This window comes from Eschscholzia californica, unplaced genomic scaffold (genome assembly GCF_041429995.1).
Source record: "Eschscholzia californica isolate CP2 unplaced genomic scaffold, dmEscCali1.0.p SCAF_3, whole genome shotgun sequence".
Taxonomy (NCBI): domain Eukaryota; kingdom Viridiplantae; phylum Streptophyta; class Magnoliopsida; order Ranunculales; family Papaveraceae; genus Eschscholzia; species Eschscholzia californica.
The window spans coordinates 61,967,217-61,987,889 of NW_028238420.1; the positions used below are offsets into that span (position 1 = coordinate 61,967,217).

At 37.0% G+C, this 20,673-nt stretch overlaps 4 protein-coding genes and 1 pseudogene across 20 annotated transcripts; 2 read left to right on the plus strand and 3 right to left on the minus strand.

The window, feature by feature from the left end:
• Positions 1-578: 578 nt before the first annotated feature.
• LOC147552928 (uncharacterized) lies at positions 579-8,010 on the minus strand. Of its 16 annotated transcripts, none has more exons than XM_086664765.1 (9): positions 7,245-8,010; positions 5,156-6,533; positions 3,595-3,706; positions 3,204-3,384; positions 2,940-3,069; positions 2,452-2,530; positions 1,411-1,512; positions 1,088-1,223; positions 579-921 (listed from the first exon to the last, which is right to left on the minus strand). In XM_086664765.1, the coding sequence occupies exons 1-4, from the start codon at positions 7,611-7,613 to the stop codon at positions 3,333-3,335; spliced, it is 1,911 nt and encodes a 636-aa protein (XP_086520891.1). In that variant the 5' UTR covers positions 7,614-8,010; the 3' UTR covers positions 579-921; positions 1,088-1,223; positions 1,411-1,512; positions 2,452-2,530; positions 2,940-3,069; positions 3,204-3,332. The 16 variants fall into 16 exon arrangements, with proteins under 16 accessions (XP_086520891.1, XP_086520887.1, XP_086520899.1 ...); XM_086664761.1 differs by having other exon boundaries at positions 1,088-1,235; XM_086664773.1 differs by having other exon boundaries at positions 3,204-3,405.
• LOC147552929 (GDSL esterase/lipase 7-like) lies at positions 748-2,288 on the plus strand. Its single transcript, XM_086668665.1, has 5 exons — positions 748-1,027; positions 1,113-1,243; positions 1,347-1,595; positions 1,702-1,960; positions 2,072-2,288. The coding sequence occupies exons 1-5, from the start codon at positions 748-750 to the stop codon at positions 2,284-2,286; spliced, it is 1,134 nt and encodes a 377-aa protein (XP_086524791.1). The 3' UTR covers positions 2,287-2,288.
• A 714-nt stretch (positions 8,011-8,724) lies between the features above and the next one.
• On the plus strand, positions 8,725-10,505 carry LOC147552930 (UDP-glycosyltransferase 89B2 pseudogene; annotated as a pseudogene). Its single transcript, XR_015236549.1, has one exon. The product of XR_015236549.1 is annotated as a UDP-glycosyltransferase 89B2 pseudogene (transcript).
• Positions 10,506-10,805: 300 nt separating this feature from the next.
• Positions 10,806-15,222, minus strand: GEK1 (D-aminoacyl-tRNA deacylase). Its single transcript, XM_086664777.1, has 9 exons — positions 14,913-15,222; positions 14,616-14,799; positions 14,108-14,250; positions 13,652-13,715; positions 13,157-13,209; positions 12,073-12,128; positions 11,669-11,743; positions 11,305-11,493; positions 10,806-11,126 (listed from the first exon to the last, which is right to left on the minus strand). The coding sequence occupies exons 1-9, from the start codon at positions 15,012-15,014 to the stop codon at positions 11,039-11,041; spliced, it is 954 nt and encodes a 317-aa protein (XP_086520903.1). The 5' UTR covers positions 15,015-15,222; the 3' UTR covers positions 10,806-11,038.
• A 1,706-nt stretch (positions 15,223-16,928) lies between these two features.
• On the minus strand, positions 16,929-19,668 carry LOC147552932 (AP2/ERF and B3 domain-containing transcription factor RAV1-like). The gene has a single exon (XM_086671874.1). It carries the CDS (start codon positions 18,239-18,241, stop codon positions 17,132-17,134), a length of 1,110 nt encoding a protein of 369 aa, XP_086528000.1. The 5' UTR covers positions 18,242-19,668; the 3' UTR covers positions 16,929-17,131.
• Between the last annotated feature and the right edge of the window lie 1,005 nt (positions 19,669-20,673).

Here is a 20,673-nt window from a genome sequence, read left to right on the forward strand (position 1 = left end):
GATAACTCCCTGGATTGTCACTCATGTAATAATGTGGAAATGGTGGAACACGCCCTCACTGCAAAGAAGTGAGCAATTAGCGACGTCTCTTTGGAAACTGTCGCCATCCCTTGTTTGTCGACGACTTTGGAGAAAAGTAGAAAACCGTCGTTGATGTCTTTATTAGCCGACATTTTTTGTTTAAGCGTAAGTGGTACGGGGATAACCATTGTTATTATAAATTTTTCTCCCATCTAGCTAGGGCAAAAAAGACCTCTCTCTCTCTCTCTCTCCTCCACACTCTTCACGGTCTATCATTAGTCAAACATTTTCTTCTTTTACCTAGCCCTTCAATATCAGTTACATGTTTAAAATCAATTTTTCATCATGCCGTGGCTACGCCTAGTATTATGCAATAGAAAGTCCTATTTCAAACATCAAAGTAGTGGCATTAATTTGAGTTAGGATGGATTTTCCTTTCCTTTTGGGCGCGTGGTCTTTCATGGTTGAATGGGCCTAGGTAGAGATCATTTAACCAGATCTCTTGTGAAATATCCTTCCAAAGTTCACTCTAAATTCTCTATGTTACCTAAGAACAATTTTAGAAAATTTCCCCATTTCTTCTCCATTTACTTGTTAAAAATCTTTTGTTTCTATTAAAGACAAGAATTACAATGAAATTTATGATTTGAGGCTAGTAATATTTAAGAACTCAATTTTTGCATAAATTCACCTAAATCAACATTTAATTCACACAATTTACAAGTAATGGCTTGGATTCTGAACTCCATCTCTTCTCCATTCAAATCTCTTCTCTCTTTCTGCATTCTTTTCCTCCATTATGAATATCTCTTCTTCGCAACGGCTGCCGCCCCAAATCAAGCTGCCCCAGCACTATATGTGTTTGGTGACTCTCTTGTCGACAGTGGCAACAACAATTTTCTACAAACAAAAGCAAAAGCAAATTATAAGCCATATGGAATAGATTTTCCTGGCGGAACCGCCAGTGGAAGATTCACCAATGGCTACACCATCGTTGATTTCATTGGTATGTATAATCTACTCTTGACTTCAATTGATAAAGGTAGAAGAAAGATGGTGTTAATACCTTGTTTGGGTTCTTTTGTTTGCAGCTAAATGGCTTGGAATACCATATGCACCAGCATATTTGAGTCTATCGAATGAAGACAAGGGCAGAATAACAACAGGAGTGAATTATGCTTCCGGAGCAGGCGGCATTCTTTCTGAAACAGGATCTGCAGTAGTAAGAAACTACCAATCAACTAAACATATATACTACACGGCTCTGATGGTTTGTTTGTTTCTTTTCTTTTAGTTTGATTGATAACACGAAGTTGTTTGTGCAGGGAGACATATTAAGTATGGAAGAACAGATAAACTACTTCGACAAAACAGTGAAAGAGGATTTACCGAGATTGTTCAAGAACTCAGATGAGCTTTCCCGTTACTTGGCTAAATCCATTTTTGTGATTTCGATCGGTAGCAATGACTATATAAACAACTATCTTCAACCTGCATATTACAACAGTAGCAAAACAAGCACTCCTAAGCAATTTGGTGATCATTTATTACTCACTCTAAAACAACATTTAACGGTACGTAATATCTATAACGAGACTAAGTTTTATCATATATAAGCATTGATCACTGCACATTTCTTTTCGTTGATCTTTGTTTCCTAATTGGTTTTATTGTTTGCAGAATTTGTATAACTTAGGTGCGAGAAAATTTTTAGTCTTCAATATCGGACCAATCGGGTGTTTGCCTGCTATAGTTAACAGTGTGATTCCAAAAGTAGAAACTCCATGTGTAGAAAACATCAATGCTTTGATTAACATTTACAATATGGGATTTCCGAGTATGATACAAGAGCTTAGCTCCAGCTTACAAGGCTCAACCTTTGTACGGGGAGAAATCTACAAAGATAGCTATGACAAGAACCAAAACCCTCCTAAATTTGGTAAATTATACCATTTCTCATTACCTTAATTAGCTAGTAAATGCTAGTTCAAGATTTCTTCTTAATTTTCCCATAATACTGATGTACTTATGAAGTTTTCTCCCAATTTAGGGTATACTGGAGGAAATACACCATGCTGTGTCGTTGGAGGCAATGGAACAACGCAGTGCCTTCCAAACCAGGCACCATGCATCGACAGAAATAAGCGTCTTTATTACGATGCATTTCATCCAATGCAGCGGGTAAACTACGAAGTAGCAAGTGGTTGTTTCAAAGGCTCCTCGCCTTGTGTTCCTATTAATATCCAACAACTAGCACAGAAATAGCAATAACAATATATTCCAATCCAAAACCAACTCGTTTTTTGTTTTGCACGCCTAACATATGCTTTATTTTTGTTTAATGAGTACTTCTTTGTAACCATTCTTAATATTTATCATAATCTATCAGCAGTGAATTTTCTCATTTGAGTTGTAATTGATCCATAATACCTGGTTCCCATTTCGTAGAGAATCCCTTGAGTCCTTGACCAACTGACCATGTAGTCGAAAAATGAGGCTGCCGCGAATTCTGCGAAAGACTTAGTGAGACAGAGAGAGCGAGACACAATGAGCGAGAGAGCGAGACACAATGAGCGAGAGAGCGACAGAGAAGCAGTGATAGCGAGAGACATGAAGTGGTAGAGAGAGCGCGATAGAGAGAGGGAGAAACAATGAGGGAAACAGAGGGAGAAAACGAGAGATAGGTAAATGATGATGGTGGTGGCCAGATTTGGTGTCAAAGGAGAGATGATCGAGAAAGATTTGAAAAAAAATAATTTAAAGTTGTCGGCAATGACAGTTTACTGGCGATCCTTTCACGAGTGGAGAAGAAATTGTCAACAATTTTCTTATTTCCCCGAAGCGTCGGCCAAAAATTATAATGATAAGTTGATAACAAGAAAAAATATCCTGTAAATTTAAGATATGCAAACACTTACCCTGAATTAGATGCTGAGCCAGTGCTGATGTCATGTTGTAAAAAACACCGATATAAGAGTTCATCAAAAAGCAAATCAACTTCTTTGAGTAATATCTTGGGATAGTGAACTCACATCCCCACGGAACCCTCTGTTAAAAATGAATGATTAGAAAGCATTGGCAGAAGTAACTTTTTCGAAGTGGTAAGAATATGCTCTGCAATAGAATATGAAGTGAAGCAGATGCAGAAAAGTTGAATGACGTTAATTAAACAGGATTTACACCATTAGATGAAACTATATAAGAGAACTCTTCAGTGCTCACGGAACATCTTCCACTTCTATCTTTCAATATTGTTGAACCCAACTATCTCAGAGGGTATCCTTATACTGACAACTGGATCTCGTTAAGAATCAGCTTCCAAGCATGTTGGGTCTTTTGAATCCTTGAAGTAAAAATACACGCCTGGGAGAGAATTCTTAAGATCTGTGAATTGTGATCCACTTAGAAAAGAGCTAACTAGAACTCAGAGTGATGGAATTTGAATGACCACAAGTCAGCTTCTCAGTCAAAATGGAGCTAACCACATCTTTTACGAAGGCATAAAAACATTCTCTGCAAGAAGTGGGCATTAATTTTGACATTCGAAGCTGCTGTTGTGTTTGATCAACATGCCTGCATATAGACTTGGAGAAGGAACGGACATTGGACTTTGTGTGTTCCAACCCACATGCAGCCAAGATGGTATGAGTGGAAAGCCTGGCAATTTCCTTGAATCCATCCACACCTGCAGAAGCGACGACATTAATGATACTCAGTTCATGGTCTTGATAATCAAGTATGAAACCTAAATGACATTAACAGTCCTTTTAATAATTTTTGCTGGGTTTAATACGGATACAGGATACTTGTATAAAATACCCAAATACTTGTAAGATGGCCGCAATCACTCATGGGTATAATTTCAGATTGAGTTGTGGGGTTTATGCCACACATACAAGAGAACACAATTTAATATATTGAGTAAGAAAAGACTTGCGTTTCCAACAAGATTTGGTGTACATCTTTTATAAAACGACTTGTCCATCGATACTTGCTCAAATCTTTGGCACTTCTGTTTTTAGATTTGGTGTACATCTTTTATGTAATTGCACAAAATCATGTTAGTTCAATAAGAACCCCACTCTTCAATCAAGTGATTTGTGTATAATTTGACAATGGTTGATCTAATGGTAAAAAATTGGAAACAAAAAAAAATGACCGAACACTAAGACACAAATATATATATATATATATATGCACACCTGTTCCTTCATTATATCTTTTTTGGGATTTTTAGTGGCACGACCTCGTACCAGATTCAGATAACGTACTCGAAACAGTGTCCATGTTACATTTTTCTTAGATACGAAAAGGTAGACTAATGCAGTCAAAATGGGTAAAATTAAGAGAAGTTTCCTCAAGTACTTCGTCTTCATCAACACAGTCTAAACTCTAAAACAGATCTCAAACTCTGCTCATTGATATATAGTTATATCCGGAAAACACTATTTCTTCGAGGAAAGAACCAACCAGCCCATTGTTTAGTCACAATTGGCTCTAACAAAATGATAGGAACCACAAGTCACTAGCTCATTATTTATCAAAATAACTTACTTAACTTGTGACTTCCTACTCGACATTTCGAAAATGCTGCCATAGGGTAGTGATAAAAAGCAGAAAGTTGGAAACAATGAGAGCTCAATACAACTGAACAAAATCACAGTTCTACTTCGCTCATTTCTATTAGTTAAATCTTAACACTATCAATTTACAAGACAAAGACAAAACACAAGCCATAGCACAAACTAGGCAGTGAACATTTTAAATGTATTATAAAACTGAGGTAGCAACACAGGAAGTAATCATTTTCACTTCAGTCCAGCATTAACAAAAGTTCTAGCTTAAGGAGAAACAGTCTTCCTTCTATTTATGCTTTATTTTCAAAGATAATATACAAGATCCCCGCTTGTTATGTAGAACAAGGTGATGCAGAGAAATTTTTTAGGCAACAAGTTCAAAGATGTTCATAAATGAACATGGGAGTTGGCCTATTCCATTTGGTAAATAAGTTTTAGCATGTAGAGGCAGATATAACATATAAAAATCACAATTGGTAGTTAGAACTGGTTGAAGTTATTCATCTGCGACTTATGAGAAAAGAAATGAGATCTAAAATTAGGAAAATGAGACATACCTAACTGTTTCTTTCTGCTTAGTAGTTTTAGATTTAACTTAACCAACGATTGAACTTCACTCTTGGCACCACCATCATTTTTAGTGACAATATTAGCAGAACTTTTGCCCAGTCTACTTTTTTCCTTTGAACTCTCTGACTTGCAATCATAATTATTATCTAGCCCATCTTTTCCTTTTGAAGACTCTGACTTGCAACCAGATCTTCTCACGAGTGGCGCACTGCAAGGAACTGAAGCATCTAACCTATCTCGTTCATTAATTACACTTCCATGGTTGAACTGCAATGTTATATTTTTGACATTTTCATGACAAACATTTATTGGAAGTGATGTGTGAACCTGCCTAGGAGAAAAGTCACAGAACCCTGACGAATGAGCAGTGGTCAGGTCCCTCTTCTTCCCCTTGAAACTCTTTCCTATTGCATCTCTCGAACTAGAAAGGTTCTCTGTCTCAGTAATCTGAGATGAATGCTTTCCATGTGCTATCCCGATAAACTGAGATCCGTTATTTTCTGATGTGAACCCCCAATTATTCTTATGTGGAAGCGATTTATTTTTTGATGCAGGAGAGTTTGTGAAACTAACATTTGTTTCTATTGGAGCATTCTTCTTTATTCTCAAGTGATTAGAGGCCTGATGCGTACTGCTTTTGCTATCACGAGCATGTTTGACTGATTTCGCAATATCCAACATCTTCCATGCTCTATCAGTATCATATCTTTTCTCTTTTGATGACTCTCCAGTAGGAGTGCCATCGGTGGTATTCCGTGGTTCACTTTTCTTGTCATGAATCACTTCTCCACTGCTAGACTTCTTATTTTTGCTACCAGAATCGGCCACATCAGAGGAGAAGCACATTGATCCACTCCGCAAAGCATTCCAGTTTTCACGTAAAGATCGTATATGGGCTTGCACATCACGACATCGACGTAAGGTCCTCCCAGTCGGGTTATTCACTCTGGTTCCAGTTGTTCTATCGTCGACAATAGTAGAAGGAGGTGGCAATGGGCAACGACGCAAAGATGTTCTTCCAAGTGGTCTGTTAAACTGCATAGGATTTGATTCCTGTACAATTTCCACAATTGAAACACTTGAGCCGATCATCTGAGTTGTATCAGAGACTGGGGGATCTTGATCTTGACAATCGTTATCAAGATGGCTGTTGCTATGATCATCTTTTGAAACGGTACAATCATGGCAGAACCAATCTCCTTCAGGGATTGACTCCAAGCCTACACAATAAGTATGAGCAGCAGAATCACAAAGATCACAAAGTAGTAGGAGACTCTCATCCAAGGAACTATGGCATTCAATACAACTCACTTTGGCGTAAGGATCGGAAGGCCCAGAGGTCACATTACCGAAAGGATGCCAAACCTGCAAATACGTCCAACCAACTAAATAGCAAGCTTGAAAAGTAAAAACTAAGTAAAAGAAAGCCAGTATTTGGAGCTATTTATACAGGTACTTATATTACCTAGAGCAAGCCATTGTTCGAATAAAATACCCTAAAGAGCTGCAACGATAGCTATAATGGTATTTTCTTTATAAGTAATTGTTAGAAGTTACTTAACATAGATACCGTATTAGCTATGTAACACAGGCACCAGTTTGTAGCTATTCCTAAACCGGCAAAAGGTATAGAATACTGCAAACTACAATCCAGGTGCCAACACTCACATATACAATTTTAAACAAAAGCTTGTATACAACATGCATACATTATTAATATTTTTTTCCCTCCAAGCCTAGAGATTTCAGGAATAGAGAGCACTAGACTCATGAGCTTTATGTGGTCAAGTTAGACAGCTTAGAGTTTGCTGAGTCGCAAATAAGTTTTCATGCAATTGGACCTATAAGCTTAAATTACGCAATGCCGACAAACCAACATCAACAATAGCAAGTTTGCTTGCACAACAGTATAGGATCATAAAAATGCCAATATTCTAAATTCTACCCTTTGTGCTGATTTTACCTATACAGTTTTTGCCCTAATTTTGTATTTATCAAGTACTAAACATATGTATAGAACAACAAACTTAATCTAATAATATAAGTAAAGAAATTTCAGAGAAAGAGAAGTCGAACCTGATCACGAATAGGAACATTAACAAGGCGTTCATTAATAAAAACTCCATCTTTAGGTGGTCTACGAATAGTACTAAACCTCTGTTTACACATAGGGCAACGAGATTCAACTTTAGCCCATTCCATTATACAAACGAAACAGAAATAATGATCACAGCTATCAATTAAACCCCTAATTGCTTTCCCTTCTTCATTGATACAAATCCCACAAATTTTATCCATTATTACTTCTTCCTCGTTTTCATCTACAATTTTCTCTTTCCCTTTTGTGGAAACAATTTCTGATTCAATTTGCAATTTTAGTCGTTTGTTTGGAGATGATGAAGAAAAATCGATGAAATCTCTGTTTTCTGAATCGTTCATCTCCATGTGTTCTCGTTTCGTTTATTTGGATTTGGGAATTTTGTTATTCTGATACTATGGGAACTGACGAGATCCATGACTACACGAGTGGTTCATAACCGGCCGTACCGTCTACAAATTGGGCCTTTTCGTATCACCCGCAGCATGGGCCCGTTAAAGGTCCGCAGCATGTCAGACGCGCCACAAGGCACAAATCTGCTCGGCATGGGCATAAAACGGGCGACGCGGTGACGTGGCCAGACGACGAAATCTCGCCACACCCTGCGCTATCGCAACAACACTTACGCGTATGTGGTGTCGCTGGGTTGGACCGTGGCGGACATTGCACCCATCCAATTTTTTGCAAGTTTACAGACGGGGTTAATAAATGGGTTGTGTTGCTTTCGTGTCAACGGCCCGGTCCTGAACCACCACAGATCAATGAATATCGTCATTGAGTTTGCAGATGGTCTCACAGTGTATATACCCAAAGGCTATCCTTGAAACCCCTTAAAGAACTATTGACTCTGACTAAAGTGATCCCCTAGTTTATGATCGTATTCTTTCTTGTACTCTTATATTCTGGTTCTCAACGAAGGAGTTCTCACCACCACCTTCATCTCCCTTTTCTTTATTAAAGAGTATCCTCTACCGACCACAATGGGGAAACCCCCTATCGATACATTGATTTGTCATATAATAAAAGGTGAAAATTTATTTCAGAATCCAGATTCAAGAATTACTGATGTTACTTCCATCTTGACATAAACCCTATTATTATAGGGTTTTGATCCTAATCATGATACAACTCATAAAAAAATCTTTAAGTGTTAGTGAGCTTGAACTTACATATACAACTCAGACTCCGTAACCTCATGATAGTGATCTAAGACTAATACATATTGAGCTTGAAAAAAAGGTCACTTTTGCATTACAAAATAGACTTAGTTAATTAACTACTATTTTTATTTTTAAACTTTTCGTTTTTTTGTTGAAATATTTTTTATTTTTCTTTAGTTTGGTAATAAATTTGTTATTTTCTTTAAAGTTAAAACCCATTATTTCATATCTTAAATGAGGATTTTTTTTTGTTGAACTTTAAATGAGGATGACTCATTACTACATGTTTTACAATTTATAAGAATAGAAATGGAATCAAAATAAAAGAAGGATGTTGACTTATAAACACATGCACATAGATCCAAGATCTAGTCTCTTATTATATAAACCTAATTGTTAAAACAACCTCATTGTAATTTCTAGGGTACCCATTTCTCTTAAGATCCATCTTCTTATTTAAAAAGGCACCTACCACCATCTCTCATTCACCAATCACAAATCTCATTTTATTTTCTTCAAGCCATGTCAACTCTTAACTCATCTAGTGAAATTAGGACCTCCCATATCTTAGTTTTCCCTTTTCCCGCTCAAGGTCACATATTACCCCTCTTAGATCTCACTCATCAACTCGCAATTCGAGGATTAACAATCACAATACTCATTACACCTAAAAATCTTCCCATTCTTCATCATCTTCTTTCCTTACACCCCTCAATTCAAACCCTAATTCTTCCTTTCCCAACCAATACTTCTTCCCTTATACCCACAGGTATAGAGAATATGAAAGATCTCCCACCCACTTATTTCAAGGCTATGATGCGGGCTTTGAGTGAACTTTATTATCCTATCCTTAATTGGTTCAAATCTAATCCTTCTCCTCCAATGGCTATAATTTCCGATTTTCTTCTTGGGTGGACTCAGAAACTCAGCTGTCAACTCGGTATTAAGCGGATCGTTTTTAGTCCAGATGGGGCTCTTACTTTATCTATCCTTAGTTCTTTGTGGCAAGCTTTATCCAATAAATCAGATGCCGTTGATCTCTATATTGATAATCCCCACAAACTTATTTCGTTTCCGCGTGTTCCCAATTGTCCGATTTGCCCCTGGTGGCATCTCCCTGCTGCTTACCGACTCTATAGAAAAGGAGACCCAATTTCGGAATTTGTCAAAGACGATATGCTTGCTAACCTAGCGAGCTGGGGAATGGTATTTAACTCGTTTAACAATTTAGAAAGAGTATATTTAGAACACATGAAAAATGTCATGGGTCATAAGCGGGTCTGGGGTGTGGGCCCGTTGCTTCCTCCTCCTCGTTCATTTGGCCCCATAGAGAATGGTGGGTCTAACTCGTCTGAATCTCGTGATACCTTATCATGGCTCGACACGTGCGAGGATCATTCAGTGGTGTATGTTTGTTTTGGCAGTCAAGCTGTACTGAATAATAAACAAATGGAAGAGTTGGCTTCCGGGTTGGAACTGAGTCGTGCCCGATTCATTTGGGTCGTTAAGGAAGCACCTATAGGACAGGTGTCCGAAGATTACGGGGTGGTTCCTCCTGGTTTTGAAGATCGTGTGAAGGGAAAAGGTTTAATAATTAGGGGTTGGGCTCCGCAAAAGGAGATCCTAAAGCACCGATCCATTGGCCTGTTCTTGACTCACTGTGGGTGGAACTCGGTAATGGAATCCCTAGTTGCTGGAGTTCCGATGCTGACATGGCCAATGGGGTCTGACCAATTTTTTAATGCGACTCTCTTAGTTGACTATATGGGTGTTGCAATTAGAGCTTGTGAAGGTGAGAATTCTGTACCAAATCCAGCTGAGTTAGCCCGAGTTGTAACAAACTCACTGAGTGAGAGCAACTCAGAGAGAGTTAGAGCGATTCAACTCAGTAAGGCCGCCTTAGTTGCTGTACAAGAAGGTGGAAGCTCGTTCGAGGATTTGGATGGTCTGGCAGACTCTTTGTTTGGCTTGACGATATGAATAGAGAAAGTGTATCTGTATAACTAAATTGTGTACAACAAAATTTATAACAGACTATTGCCAGTTATTCTGAAGAAAAAAAATACCTATTCCAACAAATTTATATAAGCATATAAATCTAGATACAACATTAGATAAATAAACCCAAAATGTCAAACTAAGTGTGCCACTATACCCTTACCTTCGTAGATTTGAAGATGGTAAGGATACGTGAAAAATGAGAATCGTGAATGGATATGCTGGGAGTTAGAGCGATTCAACTCAGTAAGGCCGCCTTAGTTGCTGTACAAGAAGGTGGAAGCTCGTTCGAGGATTTGGATGGTCTGGCAGACTCTTTGTTTGGCTTGACGATATGAATAGAGAAAGTGTATCTGTATAACTAAATTGTGTACAACAAAATTTATAACAGACTATTGCCAGTTATTCTGAAGAAAAAAAATACCTATTCCAACAAATTTATATAAGCATATAAATCTAGATACAACATTAGATAAATAAACCCAAAATGTCAAACTAAGTGTGCCACTATACCCTTACCTTCGTAGATTTGAAGATGGTAAGGATACGTGAAAAATGAGAATCGTGAATGGATATGCTACTACTTCTCCAAACGACAACGATCCAGGAATATATCAGTTGAAGTCACTCGGTTTGCCAATCTTTATATTCTGTTCATTTAAGAAGCCTATAATGGCGTTCTTTTGCCAGCTCTTGAAGCTTCTGCATTTCAACAATCAGAATCAAACGTGGGTCAATAATCAGATATAATCACGACCAACTCAACTCAACTGATCGATAATCAAGAACTAACAAGGCCTCCCATAATCTAGAAAAAAACTTCAGTATAAAAGTATTTTATAGGACGAAAGACGGGTTAGTTTTTTATTGTGCAACTTACTTCTGATCTAGATGAGCCAGAACTTCACCACCAGGGAAAGCTGATGTAGTAGTTTCATATGAAACCTTGATTGCTTGTTTCCACATTCCACCGACACCACCTACCTCCTTTCGCTCTTTGTTTTGGTTTGGATCTTCCATCGGCAAGGAATATCCAGATAGCAAATGTCCCACCCAAATACCATCTTTCCTGCAAAAATTGAGGAAGGAGTTGGGCATATAAGCGAGAAGAAATAATTCTAAAATATCTAAGCTTATCGAGTTCTGCGACCTTGAAAACAATCAATTATGTGTATAACATTTCAATTGAACCCATCAAATTTATGATCGACCTTTATCTAAATGTGATTCGTTCAACGACTTACAGAACAATATCCATGTGTCTAGGTACATAATGTCCCCCTCCTATCCCAAGAAGCACCTTCTTTTTGTCATTATTCCTGCATCATTAAACAAAATTAAGATGCACAAACGGAAGAAATCAGCTAATTGAATAGTAACATTTACATACATGAAGCCGGCTTAGGGGCTCAGACCATTAACCAACTACATTAACCTTATACTTTATGGTGCTATCTTAATTACAGTAGCAAATTTTGAAGTACCCTAACAATAAGCCAGGTTCACATGAAGTTTACTCTTGTCGGTGAGGTACAGATTTCGACAATGACAATTACGAAAGCCCACTGATTGTACAAGGATATAAGTATATGAGCACGGAGTAGTATTAGTATGAACCACAGACATGATGTGAAGAATTTAACAATACCTGCTCCAGTTGCCAATGTCACCACCACCTCCAAGCCCAAGTCCTTCCCAAACTAACTTCAAGTATCAAACACAACTCGTTAGTTTAGGGCTAGAATACAAAGCAGAAAACAGTACTTAATCACCAATTTACAAGGCCAGGGAAAGTTCAATACCTACATGCGCATGTGATTAATATCGCTACTCAATATCAACCACTGTTTTATTTGGACTATCTAATATAATATATATATATATATATATATATATATATATATATCAATTCCTATTTAGGATAAACTATATATATATATATATATATATATATATATATATATATATATATCAATTCCTATTTAGGATAAACTTAATTTAGAGGAGCATTACTCTCTTTTCAATCTTTCTTCAATATGTGGAAGTTCCAGAAATCGGACACTCTGAAGGGCGTTCTTCAACAAGTTACTCCGTACGCAGTTTGGTGGAGTATTTGGTTAGAAAAAAAATATACGCCCTTTTTGCAATGTTGAATACTTGAATGTAGTCCTGAGTCCTTATGTTCATTAAGGCGTTGATTTACTCATGGGGAATGCCCACAAGATATTTGAAATTTTTATTGTCTTTTTGTTGAACTCTGGGAGAATAGGGTTGCTAATACGTAGTTCTCCCACGAATTTGGTGGATGCTTATCTTTCCTTTTGTGCTTTCATAAGCACTTTTTTTTTTGTTGAAATACTTTCATTAGCACTTGGTTAATATGTTACTTTTCTACTTTAAAAAAATCTTTTTGAACATGTCTTTGAACACGGGTTCCGAAAATGAATGGGTATCCAGTGCTAATAAGTTAGCCTGGTAGAATGGAACATGCACATGCACGACGAGGAGCAAGTGTCTCACCCGTAAGTAGTGCTACGAATCAAGTTGAAGGCTGACAAGGGAGAGGACAAACAAATATGTACTGAGGAATTATTTGCATATGATAAGGTTTAATTATATGTTATACAAATGACGCTGATAGGACATGAGGCGTGATGAAAATGACTTTTTATGTTTAAAATTTTATGTAAAGCCTTCACATAGCCCACAAAACAATTATAATAGCTACTCACTTGAGCAATGGCCTGAGCAGCATCCTGCCTCTTCCAATACTCTTCTGTACTACCTGGCAACAAAATGAAAAAGAAAATAAATATATCAAGCAAACCTTGTTTCTCTATATCAGTTCCTCATAGTGCACTCAATGCACGGGATACAAAATGCCAACAAGTCTAAGTATTGCAATGGTATTGAAGACATGGAAACTCAATCTAATTTGCTATCCTTGCCAAATGAAGGAAAATAATGACTAAAACTAGCTAAAACAGCACAATAAGAACAATATGACTAGCCAAATGATAAGGCAAAAAATTGTGTGCATGACATGCACTTATTAAGCTTAATGCATAATTAAGCTATGGCAATGAACTGTTCGATAGCATTTCCAATTACCACAAATTTTCGATCACTCTGCACTATGAAGTATGAAGGCAATAGTAGAATAAAGCTACCCAAATAAAACAACGTAGTCCTGCGAACATGGTTGGTGAGAGTGAGGAATAACTTACCGATCTCTACAAACATGGTTGGTGAGTTGATCTCGGGTCCATGATGGGTAGCCTCCAGAGTAATCTATAGAGAAGCAAATGACATCAAAGAGTACATACATATATAACCAAAAACACATAGATATACACATGCTGTTGTTTAAATAAACAATGGCACCATTAAGTAATTGGTTCATATGATACGAAGAGAATTTAATACAGGACGGAAGATTATGTTGGTGCAGCCCAACCCCTTCTAGGAGTAGGCCGGACTCCTTGCTAACCTTGATTCACTTAGAAATTTTGTAACGTGCAACGACACTTCCTGTGGGGTTGATAATTACCTGTTCTTTGTTTCATTCCTAGTCTCTTATTCGAGTTACCTCATTTTTAACTAATAGTGCCAAGTCTAATCAACTAATCGATTATAAACAAGTTTATTGAATACATGGGTAAACCACGAACTACAAATGATACCTCAAATTCAGGAACAAGATTATGATCTTGAGCTATTTTCTTCAAAAGCCTCAACCATGCTGCAATTCGAGGATTAGGTGGTGCTGCCCATCCAGGTTTTCCACCTGCAGTAGAGACCTCATCTTCGCGCAAATGTGGTATACCTTGCAAGATAAAAAAAAATTTATCAGTATATCGAGAAACCCACTTTGGTTGGATGATAACATCTGTATCCTTTCCATTTCGGAAGCCAAAGTTTGAAACACTGTCCCAAATGAACTGTACCTTCGGGCATGTGATAAAATTGGAACGGTACCTAGAAGACTAACATGGCCCATGCGCCCAATGATGAAACACAAATGAACCAATTCAGATGAGTCAGACATCACAGACTAAAAAGCAAACAATCTGGAATCTGACTCGAGTCAATTCAGACCCGGAGTCAGATTTCAGACCTGAGTTCGAAAAAAAAAAAATCTAATATCTCTTTAAAATTGGGAATTGAATAGTAGAGGTGAAATAGAAATACCAATGGGATGAACAGTTAGGGCAGGACGATTAGAAACGGCAGTATGCTTGCTAAGGAAAATGACATCGTCAACTACTTCTCCGGTCACTTGTTCCCACCTTTTATCCAAATGATCTTCCGCTACAATGCTGTTATCATGTTTCAATAATCTCACTTCCCCATTTACATAACTCGGAATTTCCTCCTATTAACCCCAACCCACCCCAAAAATTCATCAATTAGATCATATTATTAGAGAATTTTGTGGAAGAGAATGAAAAAAAAGAGGAGGGGAATGATTCTGTTATTAGTGCAAACCTGTAAAGGGGGGCCAGGGTGCCAACCGGGCATGGCTAAAAGAGCAGAGGCAGGGCCTATGGATGCTGGATCGATCGTCGTTGCTACAATCAGTGTCACCATCTCTCTACTACTACTTTCTCTCTCTAGACTCTGTAGGCGTGGTGGTAGGGGAGGGGATAGTAGTTGTTTTAAGGAAGAACATAAATTGGTTATGCGGGTAAAGCCAGAGAAAACCGCGAGCCAACAATCTCACTGGATGGATACTGTGGGCGACCCCTAGCTCCTAGGTAGACTATTCTCTCCCCCTAAATGTCTCGACATTTATCACGTCGTTTTGGGTACGCGTCCGAATAGAATTTAGATGGAGCTCACTAAATCTTAACGAAACATGTACTCCGGACCCCTTTAACAAAAAAAAATATGTACTCCGGACAAAATCCAGCCGAGATAAATGCCGACATGGCATCACGGTTGTTCTCCAAAGTACAACATGAGGTGTGTCAAATGCACCCCCATTTTTTGTTAACGAAGTTTCTGTATTTCACTTTTCTCATAAACTTTCTTTTTGTAGGAGACGTTTTTAACACTTCCGGAGTGCTCTAACCCAATTTTGTGGGAACTAAATTGATTTATAAGCTAAAAGTCTTGCTCAATGACAACCCAAAATTAGTCATCAACCTATAGGATCTTCGACCATCTTAAAATGAAATGTTGAGATGAAGATCTCCGCCATTGATTATGATTTTAGTGATTGTTGGTTTTGATTTTTCGCCTTGTAAATCATCGTTGTTGTTACAAACCCGAGCATGTTTCACTTTGATCTAAAATGTGTCGTGGATATCAGATTGCTTTGCCGAAAGTATCTAAAAAGTTCGATTTGGCCGACCGAACACCAAAATTTCGAAATCCTCACAACATAAACTTGTAACATCAAAATTTATTACAAAATCGACATACAAACATTCCAAAAGCACGAGGAATACCAAATTAAGAAAATAAAGAGGTAACAATTTTGGGTTTCACTAGATAGACTTGTTCTTTCTTTCGACTTCGCCTTGTACCAGTAGTTCTTCCTCACTTCAATGTCAATATCGGTCACTCGAACATTCAGTTGAATAATTATTAGAAGGTTTTATGTGTCTTTAACATTAGAAAAATTATAAAGAGACTTCAAAATCATACTTACTTCAGACTTCAATACAAATCAACCATTCATCCAAAGTAAATTAATCGTAAAGAAAAACAGAAAAGATAAAAGAGAATTGACTCCAAAATATCAATAAAAAAAGATTATTGATTGGTTTTTAACCTTTTCTAACATTGCTCTTCACAATAAATGCTGAATGATCCCTATAAGACCTCCCCTTTCTAAAGTATAGCTTAAACATTTATAAATTGTGATCCTGTTTATGTGCAAACCATATGACCACATGTATGTTCATTGACTTTGACGTATCCTAGTATATAATTATATCTACTACTGTGTGGACTGTTCCATTTTCTAACACATTACTATAGTCTAGATTAATTATGCACCTAAATAAGCAACCAAGGCAATAAAAACAATCACAATTTCATCTAATTTTCAATTTAATAGGTCGCTTGCTACACTTAAAATATCCACCAATTAAAATGTCAATGAAATTTTATATGAATTGCACGTACAACCCAACCCATGGGTGAGCGTGAAATGGGTGTTTCGTCCGGTTACATGTGTGAAGAATGCATAGAAAATGCCTAAACACGGGTTCATGGAACAAAATCACAAACTAGTCATCGCCCACTTGGTTAATCCTATACTATAATTAATGTATAATCATATATTATTATAATTCGAGTAGTTTCTTAGAATGCTAATTAAACAAGATTCTTGGCTAAAAACAAATGTTGTGTGAAGGCTATTTTAGTTTATACACGTATGCTAGCATATATTTTAATGGATGGACAAATTCATATAACTCAAGTTAATTAGGTGTGCCAAACTGCAAATTGAGAAAAACAAATAAGAAATAGTCCAAGAAGATCAAAACAAAATAATTATAATTTTCAACTTTTTCATTTTTTTGTCCTTCTTTTCTTTTTAAATATAGAAATTGCTTCAACAAGTTGGCATATAAAAAGACATCTTACAAAGACTTTCATGGTCTCCTAATAACTTTCAAAGTCTTCCAAACATGTACAAACTATCTACTATCTAGACAGAGAGAGAGAGAGAGAACATTGATAATAATGCTATGCTATGAAGCAACTTCTATAACGCGTTGTTTCTTACAACAATATGATAATGACCCTACTACTTCATTTTCTATCATTCTTTTACTACTCTTACAGCTACTAATATTACTACCACTTTCCATCACATTATTACTACTCTTAAAAATGTTGACCCCGAATAACCTAACCATTTGACACGGTTCGGCCCGTTTAACAAGTCGTTCTACACCCAAACTTAGATTTGGTCCGGTAGTTGCGTTTCTCTGCTTCCAATCGATGTAAAGTTGGTTATCTGACCCTGTCGATCTTTGAAAATTTACAACATCTCCTGCTTTTAGATTTTTCTCCTTTACAAACCGACTCCACCCTTTAGTAAGTACATAACTTTGACTACTATTCCAGTAAGAATATCTAAATCTCCAAACTTTACCTTCATTATCTTCGAAATTCAATAAAACACCCTTCGAAACTGACCCGATTCCCAGAGGAAAATGTTTTTCTGCATGTTGTTTCGGTATAACTAACCGATTTAATTTACCAACATCACTAGGTGTTACAGCCTTTTCGAACAAATATCCGCGGGCTTTCATTAGTAAAACGGGTTCTAACCCGGAACCGCTTAAGCCCAAATATCTACCTTCCATAGCTTTTGAACTATTTTGATTTCTCCTACTATGATCTAACTCATCACTATATGTATGCTTTCTAAGCATATCAACAATTTCAGCTTTGGATCTAGAATTCAAGAAAATGTTTTCGACTTGATAATCGTCTTGTCCAACAGATAACTTAAAATTTGTAACAGCATCACTACCACGAAATCTTCGAACGGCGATATCGTAAGCTTTAGCAGCTTCTTCTTCTTCATTGAAAGTACCAAGCCAAACTCTTTGATGTTTTTCATAAATTTGAGCACCCCAACGACCATTTGGTTGAGGAACAACTCCTTTGTATTGAGATGAAGGAAGTTTTCTAGATTCTGTTTCTATGCCATTTTCTAAATCAATAACAACACTACTTGTTCCACTACCCATTCTCCATAACTTTGTCACAGGCTTAGAATTATTCTTGGTTTCTATTGAAATGGAATCAGTAGTACTTATTGTACCTTCATCTATGCAACAACTATCCATGTTTTGTGATGGTTTAGGGAGATGAGAAAGATGTAGTTAGAGAAAGAAGAGAGAAAGAGAGATATAGAGGAATAAGAAATGGATACTGGATTGAAGTGTTTATTGATTTGAGAATAATATATAGGGAGGAAAGCAAGTTGAGTTGAGTAAGAACAAGCTATGATTAAATAATTTTTGTAGGGAGATATGGGTATGATATTTGGTGTGGGTGTACTGGTATAAGAATGGCCAGTGGGTCAAGTTGATGTTGTGGGAGTACTGGTATAGGTGTGGGTCAAGAGTAGATATAGAAATCTAAAGAGAGGATGGTGGGAAGAAGATTCATGGAAAATGAATGGGAAGTGGGTCATGCAATAGAAGTATACATATGTCATATTTAACCCGAAACAACTGGTCGATTCCAACCCGAATGCTGATGTGGGCGGCTAAAATAGGCCAAATGTCGTAGAAAAATATATCCTCTTCATCTAAGAAGATGTTTGGCCAATCCTGACGGACACGTCAACTTTTTGGCCTGAGATCTATCACTTTGTCCGTCCAAATAACATTTTATGCAATACTTGTACTATTGTATATTGTACATATTGCTATTTTTTTGTGGAAAAAGCCCACACCAAAAAGCAAGTTGATAGAAGATTCACATGAGTTTTAATGGCATTTTCTTTACTGTTTGTTTTCTATTCATTGTCCTTGGGGATAGTACTAGTAGGTTCATCCCCCCCTTGAGCTTTGGAGTCTGACTAATTCAACATCAGCATGGTCTCTTATCCTCTTTCTCTGTCCGACTAGACTTCTCCAAATAAGGTAATTCATTTTGGCCCCCTAAAGATAACCAACTCATCAAAATGACCCCATCAAGATGACTAACTTCTAGAATGGTTTTTCTTTTCGATTTTTTCATTAGTCAAATTAAACAGTTGACCGTTCCTTTCACTTTTTTATAGTTCCTTTCCAAATGAATCCCCAACTCTTTTCTAGTAAGATAAGGTGTCACAAGCAACCGACACACCACGTCACGACAACCTTTCATCAGAAATACTAATTGAAAAAAACTTATTTTTCTTTTTTCTTTTGCCGTCACCACTACCACCACCACCTTTCCGATCTGCAATCTCCATACTTTTTCCTTCTTCTATCTCTTTCTATAGACTAGGTCAATGAACTTTCCCCTTCCTTTTCGCCTTCATTGCAGTAGAAAATTTGTTGTAATGGAGATCCAGCCGTTTTCATAAAAGTAGCGGATATGTTGCGTGAAGAAGACGAAGAGGTCGTAGCAACAACATGTTTTTTGCGATGAATATGAAGAAGACCAAGAGGGTCTCTTCGTCTTTACAATGACGTCGAATCTTTTGCTACAGAGAAGACAACAACAAATTTGTTGCGATGAAGATGAAGGAGGAACCTCACCTTCATCTTTAACGCCTAGTTTAGAGAGGGAACAAGAAAAGGAGGGGGGGGGGAGTAAAGAATTGTTGGTAACCATCCGAAAATGGTGATAGTGGTGGTGGGAAGAGAAGAGAGAGAGAAAAGAAAGAAGATATATGTTTTCCTAATAAAGGGTCGCCGACGAGTGGCTCACCTATGCCTTCTCCAACTAGAAAAGAGTTTGAAATTAATTTTGAAAAGAAAGAGAAAACAGGAAAGAAAAGGTCAATCGTTGAACTAGACTAACAAAAACAAAAAATTAGATCATTTTTGAAGCTTGACATTTTACGAGGTTATTTTTGTGATATAGTCATTGGTAGTGAGGCAAAATGTAATTAACCCTAGTATGAATTGTGGGCATTATTATTTTTTTTTCTTTTTGAATATTCAACGTAGATACATTGATAAGATGTGATAAGAACGATAACTGCTGAATTACTACTGATTTAAAGTCCGACAAAATTAAGTGGTCTAAAGCCGACCAAAACGAAATGGCCTAAAGCCCACAGAAACTACTTTAGTTATACCCAAGTTGAATATTCCTGAATTTGCATTTGTATGACATCGGACATGAGACTTCCGCATGGCAGAGCAGATGCACTGACTAACGGGACTACCATTTTGATCCTTCTCCCTTCATAGTAACTCACACACTCGCACCGTGAATTATTTGGAAAGAGAAAATGAAGCATAACTAGCTTTTTGTGTTGCCCACAGTATATGAAACAAGAAACCAGTCCATGAACACTTATCCACATCATACAAGTTGTCTTAAAATTACTGGCCCCAAGTTTATTGTTATTTAAGAAATTAGGGTTTTCTATATAATAGATTCTAAGAAGTATTAAGAAAAATACGAAGTCAATGGGAGTGAGGCCATAATTAGAATTATATTTAACAACTAATATTTTCTCTTATAATTTTTTTGCTTTTAAGTATTTAGAATCTAGAAGAATTTGGTGCAAGGCCATAATTTGGGACCTTTTAGGTTTTGTTGTTATGTCATA